Source organism: Mastigoproctus giganteus, chromosome 2, assembly GCF_048544385.1.
Source record: "Mastigoproctus giganteus isolate SK-2022 chromosome 2, ASM4854438v1, whole genome shotgun sequence".
In the NCBI taxonomy this organism is placed as follows: domain Eukaryota; kingdom Metazoa; phylum Arthropoda; class Arachnida; order Uropygi; family Thelyphonidae; genus Mastigoproctus; species Mastigoproctus giganteus.
In genome coordinates, this window is record NC_143576.1 from 170,528,138 (window position 1) to 170,546,078 (window position 17,941).

Genomic DNA, 17,941 nt, shown 5'->3' on the forward strand with positions numbered 1-17,941 from the left:
CCACGGGCACTGTTCTTCTGAATTGGCTTCTATAATTCCCTCTCGCTCTTTCAAAACAGTCTGAACATGTGCTGCCACCAGCCAACATCCATTTACTGTCCAACTTCAAATTCACAGAACCAACTTTTCATCTTCCTCGTTTATTCATTCATCTGCCGTTTTCTGGAACAACCTTCCTTCATATGTATTTCCTGAAAATTACCGTCTACAGACGTTTCAAGTCCAATGTCAACAAATATCTTCTTTCCTCTTCTCAACCTCCAACCCAAGGATGGTACTAAGTACTATAGGTTCTAATACCTCTCTTGTTTGGGGTTTGCATAAAAAAAAAAAAAAAAACTGCATTTCTGTAGTTGTCCATAACAGTTGAAGAGAGGTTAAATGAAGCCAAAAAACAAAAAGAATAAAATTAGCACATTCTCTTACAGTATGGACAAGGAAGTCCCAATGGAGTGTCAATGATATGAAATAAGGATAAAGCTAAAATGACCTAAAATAAAGTATTTTCAGAGTGGGAAAAAGGTTTTGAATTATATGTAGATTTTTAAGTAAATTTGGAAAAATATATTAGTGTAGGAATTTAGTAGAAATTAGAAGTAATAAAATTATTTAGAACAAGCATATGGTATGGGGTGAAGTATTAAATTGAGGATGGGGAAGGGGTAAAGGAGAAGTTAAATAAAGACAAAAATAGCGATAGAATGAGGATAGTTGGAACGTTCATATCGCCCTCATATGAAAAAGGTAGAAATAAAGTAGAAAGATAAAAAGTAGAGAAAAAGTTATTAAATGCACTGGAATAGCTGCTGTTGTAAAGCCCAACCTTTTTGTAAGGGCCCTGGCTTTTTAAGTGTTAGTATAAAAAGGAGACTAATACCAAAAGCTTGTACTGGATGGAAAAAAGCAGGTGAAAAATCATGTAAGTCAAAATATGCCTTAAAACGTGCCGAAACAGAAACCAAATGTATAACGAGAAAAGTAACGATACAGTCATGTACTCTACACATATTTAGTAGAGTACATGAATGTATCGATGGCCTTATACAAAGGGATTATCACCTCCTTATCTCTGCTAGCAAAGTTTCTGTATGTCATTGACAAACCCCATGGCAGCATGTCTGCACTGCATTATTACCCCCCCCTCCCCCAAGGTCTTTTTGATTCTCCACTACCCTGAGTGTAGTACCACACAGTTGATGTTATTCTGGGGGTTACTGCCACCCATGTGCTGCAGTACCTTGCATTTGCCAATGCTAAACTTCAACTGCCATTTCTCATCTCATTAACCCAATTTTCCTAGATCTTGTTGCAGTAGCTCATCCTGATGACTGTCATTAACCACCCTGCCAACCTTTGTATCATCAACAAACTTAGACATTAAGCCTGATACAACTTCATCAATATCATTGATAAATATTGAAAACAACGATGGGCACAGCACCGAAACCTGGGGAACTCCACTAATAATGTTAGTCAACAAACAGCAGTGCCATTGTGAACCACTCTTCATTGTAAATGGAACAGAAGATTAAAGATAAAACAGTTCCTGGACGAATTCTTAAACATAAATAAATGGTGCCAAGGTCATCAGTGGAGCCTGCCAAAACTTTCTGAAGCAAGCCTTTTAGAAAGCAGCAACAACAACAAAAATATGAAAACCATTAGTAAATCCCAATGATCCAAGGTTTTTTTTTTTTTTTTTTTTAGCAATGGCCATGTGGTGCAAGGAAGCCTATGGCTTATGCTGCACCAGTCAAAAAAAATAAATAAATAAAAATAATAATAATAAATAAATAACAGTAATAAAGTAACAAAAAAAAAATAAAATAAAATGATAAGAATAAAATAATAATAATTAATAAATAAGAGAAAAGGAAATGGACAACCTAAGTGTTTCCCTCCTTCCATAAGTAATTATCTTGCTGACTTTTCAATTTCCTCAAACTGTCAGCCTCTACCATCCATGTAGGCAACTTATTCCAGTAATTTATAACTCGCTGGTTAAAATAAAACTTCCTGCAATCCAGTGTAAACATCTCCCCCGTAACTTGAAATTATGCCCCCCCCCTTGTTCGCCGACTGGGCTAGCCAGGTGGGTAAAGTGCCTGCCTGGCAGCCCAAAGGTCGCGGGTTCAAATCCCGCCTCGGGCTTGGATCAAAGTACTGCAAAAAACCTTGGGAGATGCATTATAGCCACAGAAGCCGATGTGCCAACAACTACTTCCAAAAAAAAAAAAAAAAAAAAATACTCCCCCTTGTTCTAGAATCATTTATAACCGTGAAAATTTCATCCTCGTTCATTTTGATTATGCCTCTCAGAGCCTTAAACACCTCAATCAAGTCTCCTCATATGGATGCCTTTTTGCCAATCTCACCAGGCGAGTTACCTGTCTCTGGACCCTTTTAAGAAGCACAATGTATTTCTTTAGGTGCGGTCTCCATACCTGAACACAGTATTCCAAGATGTGGAAATTGCAGAGCACTATGGGAAGGAAAGCAAGTGGAGGACATGGAATATACAGGGAAGTAAAGGAGAACAAGTGCATAATTTAATTACAAAGATGATGTGGTTGTGGTTTAAAGACTATTGTAAAAAAAGGAAGGAAGAAAGAAAGAAGACTATCAAACCAAACAAACTAGTGTAACGTACAAATAACACTTGAGGTTATACTTGGTAAGGTGTGACTCTGTTACTTGAGTACCATGATACCCAAAAATGTCAAAATAAAATGAAATCATAAAATTAAAGAACAAATAACAATGTAAATGCACAACTTCCCACCCAAGAAGATGCATTCTAACATCCACCAAAGAAAGAGCACCATATCTACAATAAATGAAATAGAAATCAAGGAACCGACAAAGGCCATCTCTTAAAGGGAAAATTAGCCCTTGTAAATTTCAAAAGAATCAGCTGTGACTTCCATCTAGCAAAGTGTTGAAGGATGCCCATATACGAACCATATACTTAAGAAACCTCTATATTCTAAACTGAATAAACATAACAAACAAAATGGTAATTTCCATGCTAAATTAGTTACAATTTTTAGGATGTTTTTCCATTTAAGAAGTTCAGAAACAGTCTTCAGAAACAGCTCTGTGGGTATTGATTGTATTTCTTAGTGGTTTGATTTTGAACTACATATTAGTATTTTAAAATGGATGTTGATAATATTATATTGATGATATATTTAATGCATGAAAACTTTTAACACTTTATAGAACTTATATGATAATTTTACATTATAGGAGTAATGCTCGTCATACTTGCCATGTTGTATCTCATCCTCACTTATAGAACTCGCCTTGTTACTCAAGATGCATTACTATCAGAGAAGGAAAACTCTTATGATAGGTGAGTTTTTAATATTTTTTATAGTGATGGGAATAAATATATGAGATATCTGTGAATATGCATAATATATGATATACAGAAAGTTATGGAAGGATTGTGAACAGTATGTTTGTCTCTAACAGGGCTGGGAGAAGGAGAGGGGACTTAAAAATTAAGGTCGCACACGCACACCTTTTAAATAGAAGAGGGATCCCATAGTTTATTTTAGACCAGTGGAAATTGTTAACTTAAGTATGCCATTTATAATATTGCAGGAGCACATGCCTGGTCATGGGATGTTGGCAATGATATACAAGAATTTTGTTAGCAGGGAAGAGGTGGTGATTATCCCTTTGTATAAGGCAATGAATGGCTGGAGGCCTCATTTTAGGAAGGATGTAGAGTTGCTTGAGGGTGTACAAGAGAAGGGCAACAAGATTGGTGAGGGGAACAGAGGGGTTCCCTTACCAAGAAAGGCTTAAGTTCTGCAAATTGCACGTCTGGAGACTAGGCACCTGTGAGGTGATCTGATTGAGGTGTATAAGGCCTTGAATGGGTTGAGCATGTTGAATTCTGATGGGATTCTTCCGCTTGCTCATATTACTAACCTGAGGGGGCATAAATTCAAATTGAGGAAAGACAGTTGTAGAATAGATGTGCAGAAATTTGTCTTTAACTAGCGGGTGGTTAATTGCTGGAACAAACTTCCATTTGTTGTTGTGGAAGTTGATAGCTGATATAAATTCAAAAAGGAACTGGACAAACTTTTAGAGGGAATGGTTATGTGAAATTCTTTTTTTTTTTTTTTTTTTTTCAGGCTGATGCTACATAAGCCCATATGCTTGCTTTCTTGCATCACATGCTTCTATTACTACTACTTCTACTATTGTGTAAGAGTAGTTTATGATTAGTCAAACTAATTTTATACTATATTTTCTTTGCAGTATGGACTCTGTACCTCTTCTGCTACAGAGTCCATTATAACATATGTTTGAGAAAATTGTTCACTGTACCTGTTCAGTGACAGGTGCAAAGTTCTAGCTGAGGGTCTGGCTCTATATATTATGTAATTACTATGAATATAAATGCAAGAGCATCATACAGGGTGGAATTTTTAAGTTACAGTTTGTAGAAAAGATTTTATACTAAAAAAAACACAAAAGCAGAAAAAGCTTTTTGCAGAATGCAGCAAGTTTTTTTTCACCAGTTTGTTTGGCCTTTGAATCACATAAATACATCAGGAACCTTAAGAAGCCCTTTTCTTTTCTTTTTTTTTAAATTCTATAAATTCTAAAGCTACATTAGCTGGTCTCAGGCAAGGGTATAGGATTTTTAAAAGAGCAAGACTTTGGTATGTATGTGGGCAGAAGACATGGTGCATAGAATTGACAGCAGTCAATTATCTATTACCAACGTCAAGAGTTTTTTGACCCAGACATTATGAATATAATGAGTGTGCCCGATTAGTACACAGTAATGTAGCACATGTAACAGGCCTAGTGCAAGTAGAGAGTTGAGTGCCTTTGCATGAGATTGTTGTGAGTGCAAAACTTATCCACCAGAACCACACATGACATTATTTACAAATAAGCTATGCTGGAATATCAGAATGTGCCAGCAAGGTGGGTCTTAAGCAACTAAGTGCAAAACATAGTGTTTTGAATGGAACTGCGTGTTACCTTCAAAGTTGTTGTGGAAAGTCACCAATTCCTCAATTGCATTTTCACTAGCAATGAAGTGACTTCATGACTTCCATGAGCATGAAAATTAGCATTGACAGACTGGAAGCAAAATGCATCCCTCACAATGTACAGAAGTTCAAGATTGCACAGTCATCCAGAGGAAATGGCTTGCTCACAGAGGGAGAGTAATTCCTTCTCTACAATAACAGCTTCCCTGATACATGCCTTACAGCTAGTAATTCCGTCAGTTTGAACCAGTGAAGGAGTGCTTTGCAGGAAAAGACTTCTGATATGACAGTGTTGTAAAAACAGATCTACCAGAGAGTGGGCAGATTCAGTTTGGTTTCTTCAGAGAAATCATTGGAACAGATGTTTCAGGTGCTGTTGCAGTTATATAAAGAATGTTTGTCATGTTATGTTGACATAATAAAAATGAGTGTAATGTACTTGTGGATGTTACATATTGAGTCACTAGCAGAATTATATGGTCCTTGAGGTTGTCACAGACATTCTCCTAGGTCATCATGCTGGGCTTGCTACCTGGGAGTCTAAAATGCTGATGGAACTGAAATTCTGGTGACACTCAAGTCAAGTGGACCTAATTTCAGCACAATTCGGTCGGCCTTTGACAGCCATATCTTCTGCTTGCACCTTCACGATAGTGGGACTGTTAGTAACTGGGTATAACCCCCATGAGCAAGTCCTGAAATACTACACCTAGCATACTGGAGGCAAACACCCAGGTGCAAACAAACGTAAGCGAGTCTAGGTGTAGCACCCACATCAGACAGAGGAATGCTGCCCCTCTATGTTACTAGGCAATACTAGGTGGTAGATCACTCTCATCAACCAACGTATACCACCATTTTACTTATTGGAGGCTTGAAATGGTGGAAATGTTTGATCCTCAGAGCAAAGCTTCAACAACCCTCCCATCATGCAGTATGATTGATGTCTTTTGAGGTATATGATACACATGGCGAGATTCAATCTTCCTTGCATTTCAAGGATACGGCTATAAAATGGTGTTTGTAGGTTGGCTGCTAGGTGGTCCGCCGGGCCAAACCTGTTAGTAACCCTCCAGGAGGCTTCCGGATCAGCTAGTGTATAATCTCGCTGGCTCTACTCTGCCAGATGGTGACTGGAGGTAGTGTGTATATGGGGGAGCATTGTCAAGGCCACGTTATGTCACGGGGCTGGGTATATTCTTGCCATATGTGCCCCATATCCAAAAATTTCATTACTTCATATAACATGCTTCCCTACTTTTTCTTACTTCAAGAATTGTCAAACTAATAGCATTAGCATTAGCATTAGTAGAGGCATTTGATGCAAGAAAGCAAGCTTATGCAGCATCAGCCAAAAAAAAAAAAAAAAAAAGTAACATAAATAAATAAAAATAACCACTTCCACTTCACCCCTCTGTTCGTTCGAAATACCTGTCCAGCTGAGCCTTAAACTTATTTAGGCTATCAACTTCCACGACAAGGGATGGAAGTCTGTTCCACCCACCAACCACCCGCTGGCTAAAGGCAAATTTCCGCACATCTATCCTACATCTGTCTTTCCTCAATTTGAATTTATGCCCTCTCAGGTGATTTTTCTGAGCTAGAGGAAGAATCCCATCAGCATTGAGCATGCTCAAACCATTCAAGGCTTTGTACACCTCTATCAGATCACCCCGCTGGTGCCTAGTTTCCAGACACTGTAATTTGCAAAACTTAAGCCTTTCTTCGTAAGAGAACCCCTTTGTCCCATTCACCAATCTAGTTGCCCTTCTCTGTACTCGTTCCAGCAGCTCTACATCCTTCCTGAAATGAGGCCTCCAGGCCTGTATACAGTACTCTAGGTGTGGCCTGACCATTGCCTTATACAAGGGAATAATCACCTCCTTATCCCTGCTAGAAAAATTCCTATATATCATTGACAATACACCATGAGCTACTCTTGCAGCTCGTCTGCACTGCTCAGAGAACTTCATATCTGCCTGCACCACCACCCCCAGGTCCCTTTCATTCTCTACCACTGTCAGTGTAGTACCACAGAGTTGATACGTTGCTCTGGGGTTGCTGTTTCCCATATGTAGTACTTTACATTTGTCAATGTTAAACTTCATTTGCCACCTCGAAGCCCATCTGCTCAACCTTTCCAAATCCTGTTGCAGCAGCATAGTGTCAGTAGTGTCCTTGACAACCCTGCCAACCTTCGTATCGTCTGCAAACTTGGACATTAAGCCTGATATACCATCATCAATATCATTTATAAATACAGAAAACAATAAAGGCCCCAATACTGAACCCTGAGGGACTCCACTAATAACATTAGTCCACGATGAGCAGTGTCCATTGATTACCACTCTCTGTCTTCTCCCCCTCAACCACCCCTTTATCCATAGCAGCAACTTGCCTCCAATGCCACACTGCTCCAATTTGTGCAGCAGTCTTCCATGTGCAACAGTATCAAAAGCCTTTCTAAGATCCAAGTATATAATATCAAAGTTATTCCCTGCATCCAGTTCTTTTGTGACTGCATCATAGTATCCAATCAAATTGGTCAGGCAAGACTTCCCCTTAACAAAACCATGCTGTGTCCTAGCTATAACTGAAGTCTTGTCTAGATGATCCTGCAGTGCTTCTTTCACCAGTGCCTCCATTAATTTTCCGGGAACAGAAGTTAAACTCACAGGTCTATAATTACTTGTGTCAGCCTTTGATCCCCCTTTGTGAATTGGGGTCACATTTGCACATCTCCAGTCAATGGGTACCTCCCCTGAGTCCAAGGAAGCTCTCATAATTATGGCTAAGGGTTTGCTTACCTCCTTTGCTGCCTCCTTTAATATAACTGGATAGATCCCATCCACCCCAGGTACCTTTCTTGTGTTTATCTTCAACAATTTCTCCTCCACTTTGCTCTCAGTTATTACAAGATTCTCTAGCTTACTGCTAGAGTTGAATACACCTCTGGCATTCCCCTCGCTGAATAACTCCTCATGTGTGAATGTCGATGCAAAATATTCATTTAGTTTGTTAGCTACCCGAGCAGGGTCATCAACAGTTGACCCATCGATCTCAAGTGGACCAATCTGATTCATCCCCTTCCTTCTAGAGTTTACATAAGTAAAGAACTCTTTGCTGTTTTTCTTCGCATCCCTTGCCAAGGATCTCTCGTAATCTGCCTTCGCCTGCCTAACCTCCTTTGTAACTTGGTTACAGATCAACTTGTATCTATCATAGGCGTCCGTGTCACGTGTTAATTTGTATGTATCCCATGCATTTTTCTTCTCTGCCATATGCCTCATTAGTTCATCTGACAACCATTTAGGCCTAAACCTTGAACAATATTTCTTAGTTGGTATGTAAAGCCTAGTAGCTTCCACGATAAGTTCTTTGAATGCTTCCCATTTTGAATTTGCTGTTGGCAATATCATCAGTTGATCACACTGTATAGAATTTAAATACTGTCTCAGTCCATTGTAGTCGCCTTTACGAAAGCAATACCCCTTCCCTTTACCCCTAATGGTAGTTACCTCTTTGAGTAACTCCCACTTCAGCACACTGTGATCACTGCCACCAAGTGGTTCATTTATCTGCAGATTCTTAATGCATGAAGAATCACTACTGATAATCAAATCAAGAGTATTACTCCCTCTAGTTGCCTCCCGAACATGCTGATGTAGAAAACAATCATCCAATAAATCCACAAAAGCCTTGCTACTGTGTGAGTGACCAGCCCTCAAATTCCAGTCAATATCTGGGAAATTAAAATCCCCCATTATAAGACTCTCTGATTTACTGGCCCACTCTATTTCTCCGAACAGTTTCTTATTATACTCATCAGAGTCATTAGGCCTATAGCACACTCCTACTCTCAATTTTGATCTCCCAATGCTTATGTCACACCAAACTGACTCGACACTGCACTGTCCAGCGATGTCGACTGGCTTCACTTCCTTGGATTTTATGTGTTTTTTAACTAATAGCATAACCCCTCCTCCCTTCCTATCCTGTCTATCCTTTCTGTAGACATTGTACTCCCCAAATTCCAGTTCTGCATTTCTTATATCTGTGTGACACCACGTCTCTGAAATCCCCACAATATCTGCCTTTGATGTTTTGAGCAATACCTCAAATTCATCAAATTTATTTACTAAACTCCTAGCATTGGTGTACACACAAGTATACAGCACCTGTTCTTTTTCTTAGCTACCCTAACACAACCCATGTGTTTACTTGTACCCCAATGATTCCCAGCAGTCTCTGAAATATCCTGCATCTTATTTTCCAGGCTGCGGCTCATTCCAATAGAAGCAGTGCAAGAATCACTTTCACCTCTGCCAGTGGCTACTGTTAATCTATTAGTCCTTGTATCCCCCCAATCTAGCAGTTTTCCGACCCACCTAACATTGCCTCGATAGCATCAGCAAACATTCTTGCACCCTTTCTATTTAAGTGTATCCCATCCCTGTAGAAGCAGTCTCTCCTGTTAACAAGTACAGACCAGGCTGAAAAAAATTCTACCCCTTGAGCCCTGCACAATCTTTCCAGGGCCGAATTGATTGACAGGGCTCTCATCATATACTCCCTCCTATCGTGTCTGGGCAGAATTGCAGACACTTTCAATTTCAACCCTAATTCACGGCTTTTTTTCATCAGTGACCTGTACTTGTCAAGTAATTCCGCCGGTCTCCTACTCTTAATGTCATTAGTGCCAACGTGTACAACTATATCACCTTTTGTGCCCTTAAAAGATGATATCCGCTCTACAACGTCATCAACTTTTGCCCCTGGCAGACATACCCTGGTCCTATTCCACCTATCCTTTTTACAAAGCATGTTTCCCGTTTCCCTGACAATAGAGTCACCAACAACTACTAGTTCCTTTGGGACCAGCGCATTCTGCCTTGGGGGTTGCCGCTGTGTTCCGCGATGACCAAGTGCAAGCTCTGGCATTGGTGTGGGCAGCTGAGAGCTTGATGGGCCCCTCACTTGTAATCCTTCGAGGGCATCCACCCTATCCTTCAAGCTCTCATATAGGCCCATAACAACGCTGAGTTGTCGCCTTATCTCCTTACACTCCTTGCATCGCACACACACACAAAGACATCCCCCATGGCAGTATCATGTCCCATACTTGACTGCTCCGCAAACATCAAGCAAATAGTGCATCTTACAAGGCTGTGATTCAGAGGACAACTGCCCCCCTCAGTTCTCCCCTGGGCCACAGCATTCCCATTAGCTTGAGCCCTTTGCTTTGCTGCTCTGGTTTGAGTCATGATTTAGATTTACTTTCAATAAAATTTCAATTTCTGTACAAAATTAAATCCTAAACTTGTATCCAAACACAGTTATAACGCTATATTTATGTTTCAGTAACGAGTGTTATCTACGGAATATTTACGTTTCAGTAACGAGTGTTATCTACGAAATATTTACGTTTCAGTAACGAGTGTTATCTGCGAAATCCCTTTATATAACTTTCGTATCAAGTTATGTATTAATTATTTGTTTTTACTAATTATTTATGTTACGTAACCTAAGTGGTTATATGTATAATTAATTATGTTAAAAAAAATTAATTATATTACGTTTGTAATCTAAGTCGTTATATGTATTTATTTAAACGTACAATTTAACTGCTAACGAAGTTCAACTAACGCTATCTAGTACGGTATATCGTATCACAAAGGCGGGAAAATTACGAACGGTTAGCGGAGTTGAAACACGTGGAAACCTTTACCGATACCTTTATGCAATTACAAGGCCGAGTAAAGAATAAATACACCAAATTAATCAGAAAATCACAAAATAATGTTATACTACTAAATTTAAATCAAAAGTTTTAGAAAAACAATAATTTCAAATCAATAAATAAGAAAAATCCACTTAGCGGCTTTGAAAACGACCGTCTCTAGTAGCCTCGTCAGCAGCTGAATAGAACAAATTTATCTGTGAAAAGATCTCAACCTCCCAAACACTTCCTCATTCATTTCACAAACATATGTAGTCTCAGTTCTAATCTCAATGATGGCCATTTCCTCTTACAGTCTGCTAAACTCCATGTACTTTTACTGGCAGAATCGCAGTTATCATTTGATTCAACCACTGCTCATATCAGTTGTCAGAATTATTTGCTTTATGTGTGATTCCTTTCGCTTAAAAGGTGACATTTGTGCATATGTCTGTTCTGATATTCCCTGTCAGAGACAGTAATTTGGAATCTCCTCTTTTCAATCTTCTCTGGCTTCAAATCTCTCTACCACATTCTGTCAAATTCATCTGTTGCCTCTGTTGTTCTCCCAACTCCAGCAATCACTTGAAACTCTGACTTCCCCCCTCTTTAAAACTTGACTTTCTTCAGTCGAACTTTCCTGACATTGAGGTAATTTTCCGTTGTGATTTTAATGTTCACAGTTCCAACTGCCTTCAGTTTTCTATTCACACAGAGACCTAACTAGTTGAGATGCTGAGGCTTTTGTAATTACTAATGACCTCACACAGATTGTTCATTTACCTACCAGAATATCAGGCAATCCTAACCACACAGCCAACACGCTTGATCTTTTTATAACAAACAATCTTTCTCAATACATGGTCAAAGTGAGTGGTCCTCTAGGTAACTGAGATCACAACTTGATTATGGTCTCTTCTTCAATGGAGTCTTTCTCTTGTGGTCATTCTCAACCTTGTGTTGTTTGGCATTACAAGAGGCGTCTCCGTAGCCAGGTGGGAAGGAGCAGCAGTGCATAGCACACGCTTCTTGATTAGACCGGGGTTCGAGCCCATCACCACCAAATACGGAGCATGCGGAAAGGTCAGGGAATGACCACCGCACCGGAGCAATATGGCCTTAGTTGCTAATGCTCCTAAAAACCAAATAACAACAACAACAACAGCATTACAAGAATGCAAAATGGGATGATCCTTTTGAATGAGATTGTCAGTGAAATTATTCTTGTACTAATGAAATCTTTTATTCCACACTCCACCTTAAAATTTTGTCCTTTATCTAAATTAAGGTTTAGATAAAGGACAAAATTTCCAGTCTGTTCAAGATAAGAATGTTGCATATTGCAATTGACTTGTATTATCTTCAGGTTTATTTTCTGCCTACACAAAGCTTGCAACAATTGTAATGCAGTTATTAACCAGTCCACACTAGATGTTGAACAGTGGCACGAACAGCTTAACAGATTCTTTAAAGATACCAAATTTAAAATTTTGGTCAAGCCAATACAAAAATTACACACTATACTGAACAATCGCTCAGTCCTTTCCTCGTTCGCAACACAAATTAATGACCTGGTATACAACTTTTCTTGCGGTGATTGCGACTCGCCTTACCAAGGTTCAACGCGGTTTCCTCTGAATATTCGTGTTAATCAACATGTGGCCTCAGTTTTTGCTTCTCGTTCTGCAGCGTCAGAATTAGCCTTTCACACCGTTAATGAAAAGCATACTTTTTTATTTAACGAGACCAAATTACTTAGTGTCCAACGTAATTATACGCGACTATTAATTGTAGAAACTGTAGAAATTAAATTACCCGAGAATTCTGTTAATGTTTGCTGGGCTTTTATGTGCATGCGCAAAGACAAATAATTCCTGTTTAAGTTTCATGCTCACTCCTATTCGGTAATTTTCATTCCTGTGATCACGACATCAGTTGGCGCCTCCATAGCCAGGTGGGCAGGAGTGGCAGTGCGTAGCACATGCTTCTTGATTAGACCGGGGTTCGAGACCGTGACCACCAAATACGGAGGATGCGGAAAGGTTAGGGAATGACCACCGCATATCCCAGGAGCAATATGGCCTTAGTTGCTAATGCTCCTAAAAACCAAATAACAAACAACAAACAACGACATCAGTCGAAAAGGGTTGTCAGCTTCAGGAAGGAAAATCATTTTGCAATTTTTTTGTTAAATTCTTTTAATTAATTTTCTTATTTTTAATTGTGTTCAATTGATTTTTAATTATTTGTTACTCTAATGTAAGTTTTTCGATTTTTTCGTTTTATTTTCTGGAGAGTATCATACGGAAGTGTTCTACATACTATGTTGAGGTAAACTTTTCTTATTATTTTACAAATTACCCATCTATGGAAAAATTCAATGGAAACGTTTGGTGAAACTCAAGCAGTTGCTCTTGACATTTCAAAGGCTTTTGATTGTGTTGGGCATAAAAGTCTTCTAAATGAGCTTCCATCTAATGGTTTGCCAACTGTTTTTTTGTAATTGGATATCCAGCTTCTCTCTGACCACTAACTGCAAGTGATGGTAGATGGTTCTCTGTCTTTTAACTTCTCCACCAATGCAGGTGTTCTCCTAGGTTCAGTTCTTTCTCCCACTCTTTTTCTCTTGTATATTAATGACCTTCCATTGACTGGAAATCGTATCCATAGTTTTTCTAATGATAGCACATTGCATTCCACATCGCTTATCCACTACCAATTCCTTAAATGCTGATCTCCGGGTAATTCTTCAGTAGGACAAATCAAATAACTTAGTTGATTTCAGTCTTTCTAAAACTGAGTTCTCTCTTATATCAAAAGAGATTCTACTCCAGTGCTTATCTTCAATGACATTCTGATTTCTTGGAAAAATCATATATCTCTATTGGGGATTACCTTGACTTCTAATCTCTCATGGTATAAGCACATTACAAATATTGTTTCCTCTACATCTAAAAAATTGGGTTTTCCCTTTTGCTCTCAGCAATGCTTTTCTTCCAAACAGCTGTTCATTCTGTACAAATTGCAAATTTGTTACAAATTTGCAATTTGTACAGTCTGTACAAATTGCAAATTGCAAATCTGCCCTAACATGAAATATTGTTATATTCCATGTTAGGGCAGATTTGCAATTTACTTGAGCGTGTACAGATACTCCCAAAACATCTCTCAAGCTTCTATATTCCATTCAAAAGAGGGTAGTTAGGCTAATTAATGACTCATCTCTAATAGAATTTCTCCATTCTCTGTCTCATAGACATTCTGTTTCTGCTGCATGCTTTTTCTGTAGATACTTCCATGGGCACTGTTCTTCTGAATTGGCTTCTATAATTCCCACGCTCCATGCTCTCTCTTCCTCTTCCAAAGTAGTCCGTTGCCACAACTAGTCAACATCCTTTTACTATCCAACTTAACTCACAGGACCAACTTTTTTTCTTCCTCATTTATTCATTCAGCTTCTATTTTCTGGAACAACCTCCCTTCACACCAGTTTTCTTTCTGATCATTTTCTCTCATTCTACAGAAATTCAATTCTAATATCAATAGATTTCTTCTTTTCATCCTCTCAACCTTCAGCCCATGCACAGCACTTGGTACTGTAGTAGTAGTAGTAGTAGTGGCATGTGATGCAAGAAAGCAACTGTATGAGCTTATGCAGCATCAGCCAAAAAAAAATAAAATAAAATAGAAAAATCACACCGATCACGCCTGTCCAGTTCCTCCTTAAATTTATTTAACCTGTCAACTTCCACAACGACAGATGGAAGTTTGTTCCAGCAATTAACCACCCACTGGCTAAAGGCAAATTTCCGCACATTTATTCTACATCTGTCTTTTCTTAATTTGAATTTATGCCCCCTTACGTTCGTAATCTGAACAAGGGGAAGGATCCCATTAGAATTCAGCGTGCTCAACCCATTCAAGGCCTTATATACCTCAATCAGATCACCGCACAGGTGCCTAGTCTCCAGCCACTGTAATTTGCAGAACTTAAGACTCTCTTGGTAAGAGGATCCCTTCATACCCCTCACCAATCTTGTTGCCCTTCTCTGTACACACTCAAGTAAATCTACATCCTTCCTAAAATGAGGCCTCCAGACCTGTATGCAGTACTCAAGGTGTGGCCTAACCATTGCCTTATACAGAACGACAATCGCCTCCTTTTCCCTGCTAGCAAAATTCCTATATATCATTGACAAAACCCCATGACCTGCCCTGGTAGCCTGTCTGCATTGCTCAGAAAACTTCATATCTGACTGCACAATTACTCCCAGGTCTTTTTCATTTTCTACCACCTTAAGTGTAGTACCACACAGTTGGTACGTTTCTCTGGGGTTACTTCTACCCATATGCAGTACTTTGCATTTGTCAAGGTTAAACTTCAGTTGCTACTTCTTAGCCCATCTGCCCAAATTATCTAGATCCTGTTGCAGTAGCACACTGCCATTACTGTCATTAACAACCCTGCTAACCTTTGTATCATCTGCAAACTTCGACATTAAGCCTGATATACCTTCATCAATATCATTGATAAATATACAAAACAACAGTGGACCTAACACCGAACCCTGTGGGACTCCACTAATAACATTAGTCCATGATGAGCAGCACCCATTGATTACCACCTTCTGCCTTCTCCCACTTAACCATCCTTTTATCCATTGTAGCAACTTACTACCATTCTGCTCCAATTTGTACAATAGTCTTCCATGTGCAACAGTGTCAAAAGCTTTCCTGAAATCCAAATATATGATATCAAAACTATTTTTTGCATCCAGTTCCTTTGTAACCACATCATAATATCCTATCAAATTTGTCAGACAAGACTTTCCCTTAACAAACCTATGCTGTGTCTGAATTATTGCTGCAGTCTTGTCTAGATGATCCTGCAATGCATCTTTAACCAGCGACTCCATTATTTTACCCGGAACAGAAGTTAAACTAACTGGTCTGTAATTACTCGTGTCACCCTTCGATCCCCCTTTGTGAATTGGGGATACATTTGCACATCTCCAGTCCATAGGACCTCCCCTGAATCCAAGGATGCTCTCATAATTATGGCTAAGGGTTTGCTTAGTTGCTTTGTCACCTCCTTTAATATAACTGGATAGATCCCATCCACCCCAGGTGCTTTTCTTATGTTTAACTTCAACAATTTCTCCTCCACTTTGCTCTCAGTTATTACAAAATCATTAAGTATCCCACTACAATTTGATAACCTTCTGCCATTTTCAAACCTTAATAACTCCTCATGTGTGAATGTAGATGCAAAATACTCATTCAGTTTGTTTGCTATCTGAGCAGGATCATCAACAGTCAAACCATCGAACCCACAGGGTTCGATGGTTCGAACCCAAGGAGGTATTAATTAATACCTCCTTGTGTTTGGGGTTTTCATTAAAAAAAAAAAAAAAAAAAAAATATATATATATATATAGAATCCAAATAATCCGGAGTTAAATTGTAAAAATATATAAAATTATTATGTGTTACAAATATATAAAAAATTATTAAGTGTTACATATAACTTTCCGTTCACCTTTAATTAGCTAAATTAGCTATTTTTCTGCAAATTGTTCAGCAAATATTAATAATTTCTCAGTTGTGCTTATAATGTTGCAGCTATCAGTCGGGCTAAATATCATCCAGCCTGTATTCTTACAAATTTTGGTTAGACTTTCACCATATTGGACGGCTAGATTTATACTGATTTATAGCTTCACTATAATTTTAAATTTTAATTTTAAATTATCCATTATTATGGGTATTGGATTTGGTATACAGGCAGATGATAACAGAAACCGATGGCTCAATCTAACAAGGGTATCTATTTTGTAGGGGTTTAGCCCTCGACAAAGTCTCTTGCAAAATTGGGTTCCCATGTAAGGCTTATTATGTTAATTAACCTAATATGTTATATTTTTCATGTAATTTTTCATGTATACTGGAGGTACTGTTGGTCAGGGGTTACATCGATTTTCAAACTATGAAGGTACTTACATTACACTATAACTTATATAATTTGGACATATATATATATATATATATAATTCAATGATAGAAACGATGATGCAACTGTTGATAAAGTTTCATTTCAAAATCTGGCAGTGGACTGGCATTAAGTTGTTGAATTTGAGTTTTTATAATACATAGTTATTATTTATTTATTTTAAAAATTATTTTTTTCTGAAAATTTCATTTTGTAATAATGATATACATTTGCTATGCAGTAAATATCAAGAAAATCATTTTCTACATTAGATGAACAACAAAATAAGGAACAGATGTAATACTGCAGAATATTATATCTGTTGAAAAGTATTTCATTCTCATTCATTTTTACTTTCAAAAGATGTTATCTTGTTGAGGTTGAGACAAAGGTTCGTAATATCAAGTTTTGAGGTTGTAAACCAGATTTGTCATCAAAATTCTTGTTTGTAGAGTCATAAGTTCAGACAGTTACTGGGCACTTTTAGCAATATAGTGTATAATAGTATATGTACAAATTTTTATTTTAGTTAAAGAAGTTCCACTGAATAGGTTCTTTGTAAACCTGGTTTTATAATTATTATATAGGTGGCAGATTTTGGTTCTGATATCTGAAAAGTTTTTAAAATGCATACTTTTAAAATATTTTGGAAACCACAGATATTCAATAACTTGTCTTCTTTTAAATATCATTGAATATTTCCCTTGATTACATTAAGGTTTGATGATTTGCAAGAGGAAATTGATGACAGTCTTCCAGAGCCAAACAACGAAAATGTAGGAGATCAAGAGCAGATCCTTGAAGTATAAATCGCTTTTGAGCAGCTTGGATTCCTGTACTATATGAATCCTGTATCTACAACTTGCATGATGGCGAGTATCAGTTGTTTCTATGGGACAATAATTTATGTAGGTTATAAGATTGAAGAACCAAAACAGATTTTATAAACAATTTAAGAATATTGTGAACACAAACAATTTTACATTCAGGGAATCTCCCTCCCCAAAATGATATTTTGTTTTCTGCATGCAAATATGGAAAGAAACTACTTGTGCTGTCATTTGCTTTTAAGAGTTGGGGGGATACATTTAATATACAAAGTGAAATTTATTCTCACGGAAAAGTTTACTTTTGTAAATTTTTTTTTTAAGAGGAAATCTTGGGAATTTTAGGTATTTGCTTCTATTTAAAAAGCAACAATAATTATTA

General features: G+C 37.9%; 1 protein-coding gene across 1 annotated transcript in view; it reads left to right on the plus strand.

Moving 5' to 3' along the window:
* LOC150089740 (transmembrane protein 72) overlaps nt 1-17,695 on the plus strand; it is a 110,143-nt gene extending 92,448 nt beyond the window's left edge. The window contains exons 5-6 of the mRNA XM_090368775.1: nt 3,250-3,355; nt 17,451-17,695. Coding sequence (XP_090224901.1) covers nt 3,250-3,355; nt 17,451-17,541 — 197 coding nt within the window. The 3' untranslated portion in view covers nt 17,542-17,695. The remainder of the gene's footprint in view (nt 1-3,249; nt 3,356-17,450) is intronic.
* Nucleotides 17,696-17,941: the final 246 nt, after the last annotated feature.